This window comes from Cetorhinus maximus, chromosome 9, assembly GCF_964194155.1.
Source record: "Cetorhinus maximus chromosome 9, sCetMax3.hap1.1, whole genome shotgun sequence".
In the NCBI taxonomy this organism is placed as follows: Eukaryota; Metazoa; Chordata; class Chondrichthyes; order Lamniformes; family Cetorhinidae; genus Cetorhinus; species Cetorhinus maximus.
This window is the reverse complement of record NC_135887.1, coordinates 101,379,914-101,395,659: the sequence shown is the minus strand read 5'-3', so window position 1 is coordinate 101,395,659 and position 15,746 is coordinate 101,379,914. Positions and strand designations below refer to the sequence as shown.

Here is a 15,746-nt window from a genome sequence, read left to right as displayed (position 1 = left end):
TGGGGAGGGTACCCTGAGATTTCTTACAGAATCATAGAATCTTACAGCATGGAAGGTGGAATTTGAACTTGTATCTCAGATTATTAGTCCAAGCCTCTGGATTACTAATACAATAGCATAACCAATATGGTACCATGCCTATCACTATATAGCCAGATAGCTGGCCCAAACAGATGTTGACATCTAATCCTTTATGCTATGAAAGATATATATCTTTTTTCTCTTAATATTATTATTAAGACTAGCTCTGTGTGAGCAATGTTTACTGCACTCTAAAACTTAAGTTAATTTCTGCATAAAATCACTGACTTCCAGATGTATTTGCTCCAGTTCTACAACCTCTATATATATTGCCACTGACTGACATCAATATTTGGATCATCCAATTGACCTTTAGGATTGAAGTTCTAAATCGGTGGCACACCCACTCAGATGGCCAGCAGCTCAGCAGCCTCAGGAGCACCACCAGGAGTGAGGGAAACCCCTCTATGGAAATTGTTGGGGCCATAGGGGCTGCCTTCCCTGCCAGCAGTCCCCTCTTTATTTCATGAAATCTTCCCTCCTGGGCTACTGCTGGGAGGCCACTTCCAATTAACTAGCGGCCTTCTTACAAACATAAGGGGGAGGGGGAGGCAATCTGCCATTGGCAAGATGCCAATGACAATGTCACTGACCTAAGCCAGAAATTAACAGTGGAAGTGTCCACTGAAGTCAATGTCAGAGAAATTTTCGGAGGCGCTCGGGGAGTGCAAATCTGCCCATTGGAAGTTCAAACTTCCCAGGCAATTACCTTGCATGTACGCGGTCAGTACTTCTGAAGGGTCCCGAAGCGCAAGAGCGGCAAATGTCTGAATATTCACCGCTGTTGGCATCAAAAGATCCGGTCCATCATTTCCAACCCAAACAAACATGAGAATGGAGTAATGGAGTTCAGGTGTTTAAACAAAACCTTGGGGCGAATTTTAATGTTATTCACCCAGGTTCCACAAAGAAATCTCAGACTTCCCCTTCATGGACTACCCAATTCCCTCTTATAAGATTCTCCGAGAACCCCCTTCCCTACACTTGCCTATACAGTCGCCTGCAGCCATGGACCACACAATTTTCCACAGGCCAGTAGCTGATTCCTGTCCACTGTCTGACCATTTTGGGGTGGGGGGGGTGGTGAGTGAAGTGGTGCTTATTGTAATGAGGCCCAGCAGTTAAAAAAAAATCACCTCAAGTGACCACAAGCTGCTGCTCGCCAGTTCAGAAACAAACAGACTACCGTGGTAACCTGCTGTGGTCATTTAAACTTTCCCTATCTCCTTCCTCTCCACCACATGGAGTGTTCTGACATGACATTGTAATTCATCTGGCAGCCGATTGAGAACTTTTAAAATCCAGGTCTATGTGGCACTCAAATTCACGATGGTCTCTTTGGGAGGTAAAGACTGTCACTCCACCTAATGAGTCTCCTACTTGTCTAATTTGACAGATGCCGGACAGTTTCTCAGTACCTAAATTGCTGCAACAGAATTTTTAAAAAAAGAATGAAAGCCAGCATTGGAGAATTGGAAAAAGAAATGGCCGTAATTTAAATAGCTATCTGTACACTTTACTTTTTGACCAAGGGGGGCAGTATAGCTTGAATGTGAAAAAGAAGTTCTGACATGGAGGTGTGTACTCACCAATAATCGTCTACAATAACCAAATCGCCGACTACCATCTTCCCCAGTGAGCATGAATGAGAATGTTTCACTGTTAACAGATGATTGTTACAAGTTACTCAAAAGCAAGACCAATATATTAAAAAAGACACTGAGGGAGTTCTCCTTGATTAAATGCTGATAGGTTAAACACTTTTCACGATCACCAAAACTTCCATTATAATCAATTCTATTTAATCCTTTAAATAATGGGATTTCAGGTGTAGCATCTGAATTGAAACTGTGTAAGGATGGACTGATTATGAAATAAATTATATTGGCACATGAAGTTTTGTTCAAAATAATTGCTCTGATTTTTTTTGAGGAAGTTGACATTTTTATTAAGAAATGTAATATCTGGAAGTGTTTCACTAGGTTATTCTCCTGGTATAACTAGGAATTGGCAGCTGTGAACATTCTGTGCAATATGTGCCACGCTGTCTTCTTCTGGCACGTATTTCTTTTTTTTTACTTAATTCTTTATTTAATTTTAGAGGCAAGTACAATCTGTCACAAAGTTATTTCAACTCATTACTCACGAGGTTCCCAAGCACCCTTATCTTTCCCAAATTTGAAGTATAGAAAACCCTACAAAATAGTACCACTTTCAAATCTTTAGTTTTTTACTCTTCCCTTATGACATTTAAAGTTTCAATAACAGTTCACCAGGGTTTATTGTAACTATAGTAAACTGCTTCTAGAGGAAGTGGACTGAGTGGGAGTAGACAATGACTGTACATTGAGCGGTAACTTTTGCAGAAAAATGGGATACAGATCTGAATTTCAGGCTTAACAATCATTCCAGTCCCACTGCCCACAGTCAATAAACTCCTTCACTGTAGGTTGAAACGATTCATGTTATACCAAGACTTGGGATGGAGTTTAATGTAATTGACCTAGGTCCAGCCCTCCAGTTGGAGAACTGGTGAGAAACCCACGTGATTTCTGAAGGGAAGGCCTGACTGGATTATGTGCCTATCAGACTTAAACTGGCCAGCGTTGGGTTCTCCCTGGGATTCAGGACCCTGGGGGCAGAAATCCCACCCCAGCTCTCCACACAGTGGGAACAGTGGCTGCTGCCGGTAATGTGCCCAGGGAAAGGCCGAGGATCGCAAAGCTACCCAGGTCCCTTGACCCAGCACTTTGAAAAGGGGGCTTCCCCACCAGAAGGCCAACAAAGTTTGCCTGGCAGCATTTTGCAGGCACAGTAAAGCCATGCCACTCGCATGTAATCCCAAAGCCACCACTAAGTTCCAGTGGTCTCAGGGATAATTGGTGTCAAGTGGTTCAATAATGTGCCTAACTGACAACCCTCCATGAGCGGGTGAATTTCCCCCATAGGCCTGTTCCTGCCTCCAACATAAATGTGGGAGGTTTTCCTGCTGCTAGGAGACTGGCATGTGGCCTGTCCAGCCATTAAGTGGGCCCAGATGCCACCTTTTCCATCGCCACAGGCTGCATTAAATCCAGCCCATGGTACTTGAACCCTCAAATTCCACCTACTTAGGAGGAAGAACCAGTCTCCACATTCACATAAACATACTTTCTGCCATCCAGTAATCTGGTGGCATTTACAGCAGTCATCTCATCCTTCAAAATACACCAACCACTAAAAGATGGATGCCTGGAGGGAGGAAGGAGAAAGGACTCAAATCGGAAACAACTGAGAGGACGATAAAGAGTAAAAAAATCGAACCCTGGTCTGTGGTTCAGGTTCACTTATACTGTAAGTGTAATGAAACTTTCTGGCCCAGATTTGCACCACAACAGAGAGCCTCTACATCATGGTGAAAATCCTGGAAATGACCGAAATTTCTAAGTCCCATCCCTGAACCCGGAATTTCCCATCTTTGCGGGGGTGGGACTGGAGTCAGGCAGGGGTTTGCACATGCACAACTCACAGAGGCAGCTGGCCATTTACATCAACAGCTGCCTCCACTGAAGTGGAATTTTGAAAGAACAGGAATGTGGAATCCAGAGTGGCAGTTTAGAACAGTTAAGAGGAGGCCTGAACTTGGTGGATTCTTTTGGATAGGGCTCCGGAACACATTTGGGGGAGTTAAGGTGCCCTTTGGGTTTGTTAAAAGTGAACATGTTGATGTTCTTTAAATACAGAAACTCATTGGAACTGTCAAGCTGTAAAAGAGGTGTCCAGCTATCCAGGAAATGTCAAGCTGTCCAGGAAATGTCGCGTTGTCCAGGAAATGTCGCGCTGTCCAGGAAATGTTAAGGAGCTGTCTAGCTGTCAAATCTGTCAAAGCTATCCAGAAAGTGTCAAATTTGTCCAAGCTATCCAGGAGGTTTCAAAGCTGTCAAGGACCTGTCAAAATATACTAGGTGAGTTGGCATCGAGGGGGTAAGGGCAAAGGGTGGTTGATGGAACATGGGTTGACATGAATTGGCACTAAATTGGCATGGGGGTATGGGGGCAATGGATAGCTAGAGGGGCATTAGTTGGCCTAGGTTGGTATGGATGGGGCATAGGCAGTGTGTGGGGGGGTTTAGGGCTGGAGGGATTTCTTTTGTTTTATTAATAGTTTTCATCAATTTAAACACAGTGCCGGGGCACAGAGGCAGGCCTTGTGCACAGCCCATCTCTGCAGCCAGCAGCCTGCGGATTCAATCTGGGGTCGCTTGCCCCAACTCCTCTTTCAGCCTGCACCCCCCCCAACCGAAAATCCCACCTGCGGGCAGCCATTTTTAAAGTTCAGGTTCCCCAAGCCGGGAAATCTCCCAAATCTGTGCTCCCAGGGACAAAAATCTGGGCCTCTGCCTTGTGAAACCAAAAAATGATGGAAAACTGCCACACACAGTCTGTCATTTGTTTTTGGAATAAAGAAACAACCAATTTACTGGGGAAAAAAAATTCATGAGAGCTCCTCTAAACCAGATTAACATCCATAATCAGGCATCGATTATAAATTTTGATGTAATAAACTGTAAATCTAATATTGTAACTGGTTTTCACTATTCCTAACCCTGGAATGTGTAACATGGTCTTTGGTGGAAGGCTATAGCCATGCTCCTCTTTCTTTATATCGTTCAAATCTAATAGAAACTGCAGAGATTAAACAGTGCTGCATCTTTCACAGAAGCTGACAATTGAGCACCAAAGATACCATGCCTCCTGAATTTATTAAAAACTCCCACCTTCTCCTTTACCTGGTAAAATCCGACACTGGGCTCCAGTCCTTGGCATCTGGAAAGCAGAACTGTGGGATTGCTTTCAATCGTTCTTCTGCTTCACGAACTTGTTTTGTTGGCCTTTCTAGCTGTGGAGGAGAAGCAAAATGGAGTCATGTAACTTGGACATCGCTAGCAATTCCAATAATAACTTTAATTGTACATTATGTAACAGTGCTCAGCATAATGTAACAACACCATTTCTTAGCAGTACTTAATGTACCATAGACAGCCCTTAGCCTAATTGTTCAATGGAACAACACTGAATGTTAACAGCACTCAATACATCGTTATTAGACTGCATCAGTATCTACAATTTCACCATATGAAAATACAACAGTCTGTAATTCAACAAGGTTGGATTTTAACAATTTCAGTATTAGAGCACAGTATAATACAACCTGGGGTGAAATAACTTCAGAAGGACTGTGTTTTTTTGTTATAATTAGTACTTTGGCCATGAAAATATCTTAAACTAATTATTTACAAAGCTTATGTAACAACAATTAAAATTATGTTTTAATTAGAACAATTATTTCAAAGTTGTTATCAAAAATTAGTTTAAAAAGTATGATTTCTTTCTTGGTATGCAGTGTAATAATTCTTATTTAAATTAGTAATAGAATATTAGAAAGTACTCAGCTACTGAAGCTTCTGTAGGTATCTTGGAATTATGAAATTTGTTTTTTGTTATAAGTGGGCATGATTCAGTGCTATTTGTATTGAAAATTTCATCACTCCATTTAATCCAAGAAGCATGGGACATAAATTCATGAAGGGTTTGGATAGAGTAAAGAAGGATAAATTATTTTCACTGTTAGGTGGGTCAGTTACCAGAGGACACAAATTTAAGGTAATTGGAAAAACAGCTAGAAGGGAGATGAGCAGTATTTGCTTTTTTTGCAGCAAGTTATGATGACCTGGAATGTACTGGCTGAAAGGATGGCGGAAGCAGATTTAATAGTAACTTTCAAAAGGAAATTAGATATATACTTGAAAATTAAACATATGCAGGGCAATGGGAAAGAGCAGGGATGTGGGACAAATTGGCTAGCTCCTCCAAAGGGCCAGCACAGGAGAGGATGATGTATATTATATATTTAAACATATACAAGTCATGCCATTGCTGTAGTTGGGCAATCCTCCCAATTCCTGATGCAGAACATTTGAGGAAAAAGTAAGTTCATGGCCATCCATTTTGCTAGTGGAGAATTGTCATTAGACATCTGACGTCCATGTTGAGAGCTGCCATGTTTAAACGGTGCTTGAAGTGTGCCTGACATCGTATTGTTCAGGAAATTTTTATTTGTCTATATATTGCAATTAAGGGGGATGGAACATAAAAGTAGGGAAGCCTTGCTACCACTGTACAGGACATTGGTGAGACTGCACCTGGAGTATGGTGTACAGCTTTGGCCCCTTAAGGAGAGATATACTTGCAACAAAAGCAGTTCAGAGAATGTTCACTGGGCTGATTCCTGGGATGAAGGGGTTGTCCTATGAGGAAAGGTTGGACCTATACTGATTGAAGTTTAGAAGAATGAGAGGCGATCTTATTGAAACATAAGATTCTAAAGGGGCTTGACGAAGTAGATGCTGACAGCATGTTTCCCCTTGTGGGGGAATATAGAACTAGGGGGCACAGTTTCAAAATAAAGGGTCTCCTATTTTAGACAGAAATGCAGAAGAATTTCTTCCCCCAGAGGGTCATTAATTATGGAATTCTCTAGCCCAGAGAGCAGTGGAGGCTGGGTCATTGAATATATTCAAGGCTGAGTTAGACAGATTTTTGATCTATAAGGGAATAAAAGGTTACGGGAGACAGGCAAGAAAGTGGATGTGAGGCCACAATCAGATCAACCATGATCTTATGAAATGGAGAAGCAGGCTTGACAGTCCAAATGACCTATTCCTGCTCCTATGTCTTATGATCTTATCATCTTATGATATCCTATTTTTGGCTGGTTTGTTGGCATATGTTGGGCTATTTTGGATTTTCCTGGCATATTGTGGTGAGTTATTAGATAGTATTTCAATGGGTTGTTTTGGCAAGTTAGCTGCCATATTTTGAACAGTTAAGTGTACCATTTATTTAAATCCTCTAAAGATACAGGACATTTTATTCAAAATGTATTTTAAAAGGCTTCAGTAGGAATTAGAGGAGGAATCAGTGAAGAAAATGTATTGGGCCTCAGTTCAATTTGCCTAGAGTGAGCTTATGGCACAGATTCTGTGTACTCAGTGATCTTTCTCATTCTACATCTGCTACTGAAAAGTGTAATGGCACAGCATTTTTGTGGAGAACCAATTCACTGTTACCTTTGGCCAAACATCTGCTTAATCAAGCTACCTAACTCTGCTGTACAATTCTGTTTTTTTTACAGGACTCCTATCGAGCAGGAGCAGATTACATATAGTTAGTGCGTGCACTTTTTTTTATCATGGTGAATCCAGGTATTTGTGTTTCCAGTAACCAGTCACATTTTCCATAAACTTACACGTACTTTCAGTCGCAATGCGAGAAACATTACATTTTTGGCAAATTTCAAGCTCAGAAACTGGCCTGCTGAAAAGTTGGAGCCAAAGGTGCAGTATTGAACTAATAGATACAGACAACTAAAGAAAACACGCAGCTAATTTTTTTCTCACTCTTTACACCTTTAACTCATACCAGTTTTTTCAAGCTGCTCTTCCTTGATTTGGATTTGCTTTCTGTGTTAGCATGCTGCTTTGTTCCCCATATTATTTTATCTTTTAATTTCCTATGTCACTCTACTTTTTTGCCATGTTCACAGAGCAGAGCTGAAGTTGTGGTTCATATAGGACGGAGACGTGAAGCAGGAACACCAGTTAATAACTGAAGTTTTGAATATGTGCAGGAAAAAGCATAAATAAACAGTGCAAGACCCCACAAATTATAGGAGTTTATAACTTTCCTGATCTCTCATAACTTAACAGCCAGGGTTCCTATTAAATACAGAAATTCCTGCAGGTGTGAAAAAAAACTGTGATCTGAAGGTACACTAAATTCATATAGGTCAGATTACTTGCAAAAAAAACTCTTTACCTCCTAGGCGTAACACTATAGGATTTGGGGCAATTGTTTGGGTTATCATTTTCTGTCATTAAGATGGTGATATTTCCATACTGACTGACACAAGTCTAACATTTATATTGAACACTAGTCTGTTTTAAATTATAGCATTCACCTTTGGAAATTGATAGGATACATCAGGGATATAAGTGTTCTTTGAAGGTTTTTTCTTCAGTGATATCACCACAAAATATTCAAAGAGTTCCCGCTCCTGCCATTCAATGAGCTCTCGTTCTAATGTGCGGTAACTGGGAGCTTTCTTTAGGACTGACTGAATATGGACCAGGCGTTGTGTGTGAGCTGGAAAACAAAACAAAATCCAAATATGGTTGATGGTGTTTTTCACAGTCAACAAAGAAAATGTTGAAACAAAGAAAAGTAAGTTATCATGGGTATTAATCTGCAGTTTATTGAGCTTGGGAGAGAAAAACAAAATCTATCCATTATCGCATGGAGGACCAAAACACACTAAATACAGTGTTGCACAGGTATAAAGGAAGTGGTATGCACTTCTATTCAAAGTAGCGTGGCCTCTTACCTTTAAATCTGTCATCTGAGTCGCTCTCACTCTCACTGTTTTCATCTGTGAAAGAGATAAAGAGGTCGAGTGAAGGTATCAGAAAGCCAAAACAAAAATTTGTTAAGGAAAGTTCCAAGAATATAGACTAAACACCCCTTGCTCCTCCAGCAGCTGTTAACAGTTTAGCTTCTTTGGAGAAAAAAAAGATTCACAGAATAATTTTCTGTGTTCAGTGGTGTGTAAGGCAGTAGGTTAGTTTACTCTTTCTTACTCGGCCTCATAATTGACAATTCAAATAATTCGAAAGGACTTTAACTTTTGCATTTTAAAATATTCGTTGTGAAAACAATGTCAGCTGATGTCATGACTGGGAGTGAATGGAAACATGGCTTGAAGTGACACAAACACCATTGTACTATAGGGCAATGCTTGTCTTCACACTGACAGGGCTAAAAAACTACATGGCATAAGAGGGATCTCTAAGTCTGCACCTTCTGTTTTCCACGTGGGAATTTTTAAAATCACAGACATGCAAACTCTCTTGAATTGATCAGGAGAGAAGCAATTTCTCAGCCAAATCCTGCCCAATCTGCCATCTCGCGACAAAGTTGTGAAATTTCGCACTTTTTCTGCTGTTGACTTTAGCCGGGTCAGAACAGGAGGGCCGACTCACTTTCTGGAGAGCGCGGCTCTGCAAGGTCCCGAAGCTGCCGCTGGTTTTTATACAAATAAAAAGCCAGGTAGGTGTTCCACAAGAGAAAAGCTGGAGATGGTGTGCCAGGGTCCGGAATGCTGGTGCCACCTTTCACCTTGCCTCTCACATTCTCTTTCGACATGGTCACAATGGAAACCCCAGGGAAGTTGATTTGATGTTTTTGGTCTAATTTTCAAATTCCTGCAGCTTCCTTCCACCCCTCGAGTACCAAGCTCCTTACCTTTTTTGTAACTTGACTATTCATGGCCCCTCATTTAGCGCTATAGTCTTTCCCTCTCTATTCAGTTCTCCCCACCCTCAAAAAAACTCTTCAAAGCACCTTACTTCTACTGTGCCTTTCATTTCTCAATCTAACTTTTATATTTAAACTTTGCCCTCCCTGAATACCATCCGCTATTTTGCAGTCTTCGATGTAAAGCTTCGAGATGTGACCCTACACAAGGAGTACTGTAGAATTGCGAATTACTGTCTATTGGTTAAAAAGAGCAGCACAAATGTTCACTATTACTCCACGTAATTACTCCATGTCCATTTGTTTTATTAATTTATGCCAGGATAATGTAAATGAAAATAATGATTATAACTGATTATTGAAATTGGTAATTGAAATCTTTACATTTAATGCATGATGAGCATATAAACACAAGGGTTCCCATTTTAGTTCCCATGGCAGGTAGTGCCAGTCAGAAATTTCCCGGCTCACCGCACCAGCCTCAGGAAAAAGTGATTTTTTTCCCCTGATTTTTCGCTCGGGGGGGAGGTGGGGAATGGTGCAGGCGTGGGATGAAGTTGGGCCCGCTACTCCGAGATGCAGATCAGCAGCCAAGCATTAATAATGACATAATAATAACCCTTGGGTAGATGTCAACACACGGCGATTTTATCTGCAATTTGAACTGCTGGACCAGAGTTTTTTCAACACTCATCAACAAGGACAAGCTTTTGTTTTAATTTTAGAGGGCTGGGGATTTAAATAACTTGACAGCTTGACAGTTCCACAGACCTTGTCCGCCCTTCATGAACGTTTACATCTACTCTAAAAAACTGTGAATCCCACACTGCTGGTTAAGGCCCTTGCTACAGCGAAAATGGGGTCTGTTTGAACTCAGCGCTGAGTTAAAATAGCTCTGCTGAGTTTGGGATTCCCTCGTGTGAGTCATGTTCCCCCCCCAGCCCCTTTCCCCTACCAGCGAAAATGGGATCTGTCGGAAATGGGGGCAGGACTACGAAATCCAGATTTTGCCCAGCATTTTTAAAGGTCTGTGGAATCTCTTTGAAAATCCAGGCTAAGGAATCCTAATTGTGTGGGACAGGCTGGACGTCAGTTATCTGTCAATTATTGTTCATATATTTGTATTAACTGTAACTATCATATTTTGATTAACTCAAATTTGGAGGTGATGAAACTCCACTGCAGGTAAATGCAATTTACTGCATTGATGCATTAAGCTGGGACATGTGGGCGAGGTTTGGTTAAGCAGGCAACTGTTTCAGCCAATATTGTCTGTGGCAATAGCAGGTAGGATTTTTTATAAAGCATTTTCAGATGCAATAATATAGGTTTTGTAAAGAGCTCTGACGTGTTACAGATTTAATAAACCACTAATGAGGTTTATAAACTGACAGCCAATCTGTATTGGTTTATGTTTAAAAGAAAATACAGATACATTCATGATTTTTAGACCAAATCTCTTGATTTTTTTTTAAGAGTTTGTCTGACGATTGATGAGAGGGTGGCATTGTCATTCTTTCTCATCCCATCCATACTGAGGGGCAGGGGTCCAGGAGGAGATGTGGAAAGTATCAAGTGAGGGGATAACACTTGAAAATCAAGACTCAGGCTATACTCACATACTTCCCGACAGGCAGTTATGCAACAGTATTGGCACTGATTTAGATGTGAAGCCTGGCTGTCCTTTTAGCTGCAGAATCATGTGTTTAGCAGGGCTTCAAAAGTGAGGAAAATTAACTTAAATAAATAGTGTCACATTGTAATTGGAAAACTACATTTTCCTCTTTAAGTGCAGCAATTTTAAGTAGGTCAGTGAAATAATAAAGAGGAAAATGAACTTAAACTTAGGTATTTCTGTTACTTCCAGCTGGGTCGATATGGACAAGGTTAAAGACCCCAGTAACTATTTTGATTGCTTACACTAAATTGCTAAACAATTCTTTGCCCAAGTCAACTCTATCATGTTTATGGCATTCTAAGTACATTTAGTTACAGAAGGCAATAAAGATACAACATAAGTCAGCTGGTATCTTTGTGGTTTCAGGAAAATCGATTCAACTGTTCCACTCCTACCCCTGGGAAAATAGCTAGAGTATTTAAATAGGTTATAACCCTTTTTGAGAGCTTTCAACATAGAGAAAAGCAAAAACAAAAATGAATCTGGTTTTCCATCCACTTTTTTAAACAATACTATTGTTTAACAATGCTTACAGGTTTGGGATGCTGAGTAACTGGCACCTGGTTGCAAAATCAATTGGAGAACTTTTACCTTTCAATTGTGAAGTTTCCCTTTAATAGTCTTCATCCCTTTAATTTTCATGTATATGCAATTTTCCTCTCCTAACCACAAGTGTCCTCTCTAGACCAATTTTCGTTTGCTACCCCAATGTTTTCCCTAGACACATCTGATTTTACACTGTGAATATTTATGTATATAAGTGTACACTAGCAAAATGCTATTTGCAATTGACTTTTGTGGAGGGACTTTTGCTCGTTCTTAATGATTTGGAGCGGAATTAGAACTGTAGATGAAAATCAACCTCAAAACGTTTTCCTGTGAGGAGTTCTGTTGTACCAGGGTGCATGCCTACCTGTTTGGTTTAGAGCTCATTACAAATGGGTTGTCATTCGATACTTGCATTTAATACCTCGAAATTAGAAAGCCAGGATCTGGGAAGTAAGGGAGGATGGAAAGGGAAATGTGCCGCAAATGAATTGAGAATTTATCGTTAGGAATCATTCATTGTCAATGTGTGAAAAGTTGACCACAATCTTTTATAAAAATGGCGGTCTGAGAGGGAGGGAAAACTTCGAGTCCATATGACTCTCCTTCAGAGCGATATGGACTCGAAACGTTAACTCTGTTTCTCTCTCCAACAAGAGAGAATCCAACCATCACCCCTTGACGTTCAATGGCATTACCATCACTGAATCCCCCACTATCAACATCCTGGGGGTTACCATTGACCAGAAACTGAACTAGACTAGCCATATAAATACTGTGGCTACAAGAGCACATCAGAGGCTAGGAATCGCATGACGAGTAACTCAGCTCCTGACTCCCCAAAGCCTGTCCACCATCTACAAGGCACAGGTCAGGAGTGTGGAGGAATAGTCCCGCTTGCCTGTACGAGTGCAGCTCCCAAAACACTCAAGAAGCCTGACACCGTCCAGGACAAAGCAGCCTGCTTGATTGGCACCACATCCACAAACATTCACTCCCTCCACCACCGACGCACAATAGCAGCAGTGTGTACCATCTACAAGATGCACTGCAGGAATTCACCAAAGCTCCTTCGACAGCACCTGAAAAATCAATGACCACAACCATCTAGAAGGGCAGCAGATAGATGGGAACACCACCATCTGGAAGTTCCCCTTTAAGTCACTTACCATCCTGATTTGGAAATATATCGCTATTCCTTCACTGTCGCTGGGTCAAAATCCTGGGACTCCCTTCCTAACAGCACTGTAGGTGTACCTACACTACATGGACTGCAGCGGTTCAAGAAGGCAGTTCACCTTCACCTTCTCAAGGGCAACTAAGGATAGGCAATAAATGCTGGCCCAGCCAGCAAAGCCCACATCTCATGAATGAATTTTTAAAATGATGCTGCCAGACCTGCTGACTTTTTCCAGCATTTTCTGTTTTAATTTCAGATTTCCAGCGTCCACAGTATTTGCTTTTATCATCATTGAAAACGTTGCTTATGGTCCTGGTGCCAAAAGTGGATGATTTAACTGTTTTACTATTGCTGAAAAAATACACATGTTGTCGAAGCTTTTTGTCTTGCACTCATCAGGACAATTCGCAAGAATACAAAATGTAAAAGGAACAACAATTTATACTGCATGAGAAGGGAGTGCTGATTGGTTAGCAAGTTGACTTTGATTGGTAGAGGCATTGCCATGGAGAATGAACCAGTTAACTGATGGCTAACAGTTAACTTCCAAGCTATGTTCAAATTCAAACCAGGCAGGTTGTCTCTGATTGGTCAAGGCATTGCTCTGGGGAATGAACCAGAGAATGGCTGTCACCTACTTTGTTTAGTTGAAAAAGGCACAAAGTGTGTACATGTTCTTTACACAGGGTCTTCCTCATGAGTGCAAGATGAAAAGCTTCGACAACATGGGCAGAATTTTATGTTCCCTGGGCGGGCACGCGTCCAACCCAATCGAGCGTAAGGTTTCTGACATTAACTAACAAAAAATGTTTTGACATAATGTTTGTTATGTTTATGTTCATGTGAGTGAGTCCTATGTGGGGACATTGTTTTCAGATTTTCAAAATCTTTATTTTTGATTTTAAAATTCTTCAGTTCCCTGAGGCAGCTCTTTGCCTTCAGGGAGCTTTCTGTGCGCGCTCCCTCTGCCGCCTGTGCAGACTTCAGTGCTCGCCCTCCTCCCGCCCCCACCCTGGCAGCGCTGAGCCTTTCAGCATGATTTTCACGCTGGCTGGCTGATAATTGGCCAGCCAGCGTGAAATCCCTGTCGGGGGCCGATCGCAGGTGGCACACCGTTCCCTGGCCGCTCCCAGACCCGCCAGCCAAAAATCCTGCCCCATGTGTCGTTTTTCTGCAATACTCAAGTTATGTACTCCAAGCGACTATTTGTTTTACTATTGTGCATTCATGTCTTTCTATTTTTATTGGAGGAGCCAAGGTAAGTGTTTTGAATAAAGTTTTTTGGTCTGGATTAACACCCACAAGCTGTCCATCAAACTGTCCATCCCCTTACCTCGTAGAGATGCATTCTCAAAATTTGACAGTGACAGCTTCTTCAGCCTTTTCTTCCCTCTCTTTGCACTATAGATGCCATTAATTTTCTGGACAAGCTACAAGTTAAAGAAGATACAAAAACATTTAATTGTTACATTCAAGTTAACTTCTGTTCAGGGTCAGCCATTTCATTATTAAGAATTACCTCTCATTCACACATGGCATTTGGTGGAATTTAAATTCAATTAATTAAATAAATCAGGAATAAAAAGCTCATCCCAGTCATTGTAACAATGATTGTCTGATTGCTACCTGATTGTCTGATTGCTACCTGATTGTCCCAAAAACCCATCTGCTTCACTAATGTGAAACCAGAAAGTGAATTGGACTAGGCATGTAAATACGACAGTAGGTCAGAGGCTGGGAATTCTGTGATGAATAACTCACATAGAACCACAGAAAAGTTACAGTGCAGAAAGAGGCCATTCAGCCCATCGTGGCTATGCAGTCAAAAAGAGAAAAAAGAAACTAGCCACTCATTTTAATCCCACTTTCCAGTACCTGGTCCATAGCCTTGCAGGTTACAGCACTTCAGATGCAGATCCAGGTACCTTTTAAATGAGTTGCCATTTCAACCTCAACCACCAACTTAGGCAGTGAATTCCAGATGCCCACCATCCTCTGGGTGAAAAAGTTTTTCCTCATGTCCCCTCTAATCCTTCTACCAATCTATACCCCCTGGTAATTGACCCCTCAGCTAGGGGGAATAAGCCTTTCCTGTCCACCCTATCTAGACCCCCCATAATTTTGTACACTTCAATTAGATCACCCCTCAGCCTCCTCTTTTCTAAGGAAAATAACCCTAGCCTTTCTGATCTCTCCTCATAGCTGCAATTTTCAAGCACTGGCAACATTTTTGTAAATCTCCTCTGCACTCATTCCAGAGCAATTATGTCTTTCCAAATGTGGCGACCAGAACTGTACACAAAATTCCAGCTGTGGCCTAACCAAAGTTTATATAGTTCCATCTTTACATCCCTGCTTTTGTATTCAATACCTCGCCCAATAAAGGAAAGCATCCCATATGCTTTCTTTACCATCTTATCCACCTGTCCTGCTACATTCAGGGACCTCTGGACATGCACTCCAAGGTCTCTTACTTCCTCAGCCCCTCTCAATATCCTCCCGTTTATTGAGTATTCCCTTGCTTTGTTTACCTTCCCCAAATGCACTACCTCACACTTTTCTGGATTGAATTCCATTGCCACTTCTCTGCCCACTCAACCAAACCACTGATATTATTCTGGAGTCGACAGCTATCCTCTTCACTATCAGCTACATGGCCAATTTTTGTGTCATCTGCAAATTTTCCAATCATGCCTCCCACATTTAAGTCTAAATCATTAATATATACAACAAACAGCAAGGGCCCCAACACTGAGCCCTGTGGAACACTATTGGAAACCGTTTTCCTTTCACAAAAACATCCATCGACCATTATCCTTTGTTTCCTGTTACTGAGCCAATTTTGGATCCAACTTGCCACCTTCCCCTATATCCCATGAGATCTCACTTTCCTGACTAGTCTGCCATGTG

General features: G+C 41.4%; 1 protein-coding gene across 7 annotated transcripts in view; it reads right to left on the bottom strand.

Annotated features, from left to right (window-relative positions):
• dennd2b (DENN domain containing 2B) overlaps window positions 1-15,746 on the bottom strand; it is a 546,808-nt gene that overhangs the window by 119,901 nt on the left and 411,161 nt on the right. For all 7 annotated transcript variants that reach the window (XM_078549206.1, XM_078549209.1, XM_078549205.1 and 4 more), the window contains exons 7-11: window positions 14,170-14,266; window positions 8,504-8,548; window positions 8,081-8,265; window positions 4,851-4,960; window positions 1,671-1,740 (exon numbers count right to left, since the gene is read on the bottom strand). In XM_078549206.1, the coding sequence (XP_078405332.1) occupies window positions 1,671-1,740; window positions 4,851-4,960; window positions 8,081-8,265; window positions 8,504-8,548; window positions 14,170-14,266 (507 nt within the window). The remainder of the gene's footprint in view (window positions 1-1,670; window positions 1,741-4,850; window positions 4,961-8,080; window positions 8,266-8,503; window positions 8,549-14,169; window positions 14,267-15,746) is intronic.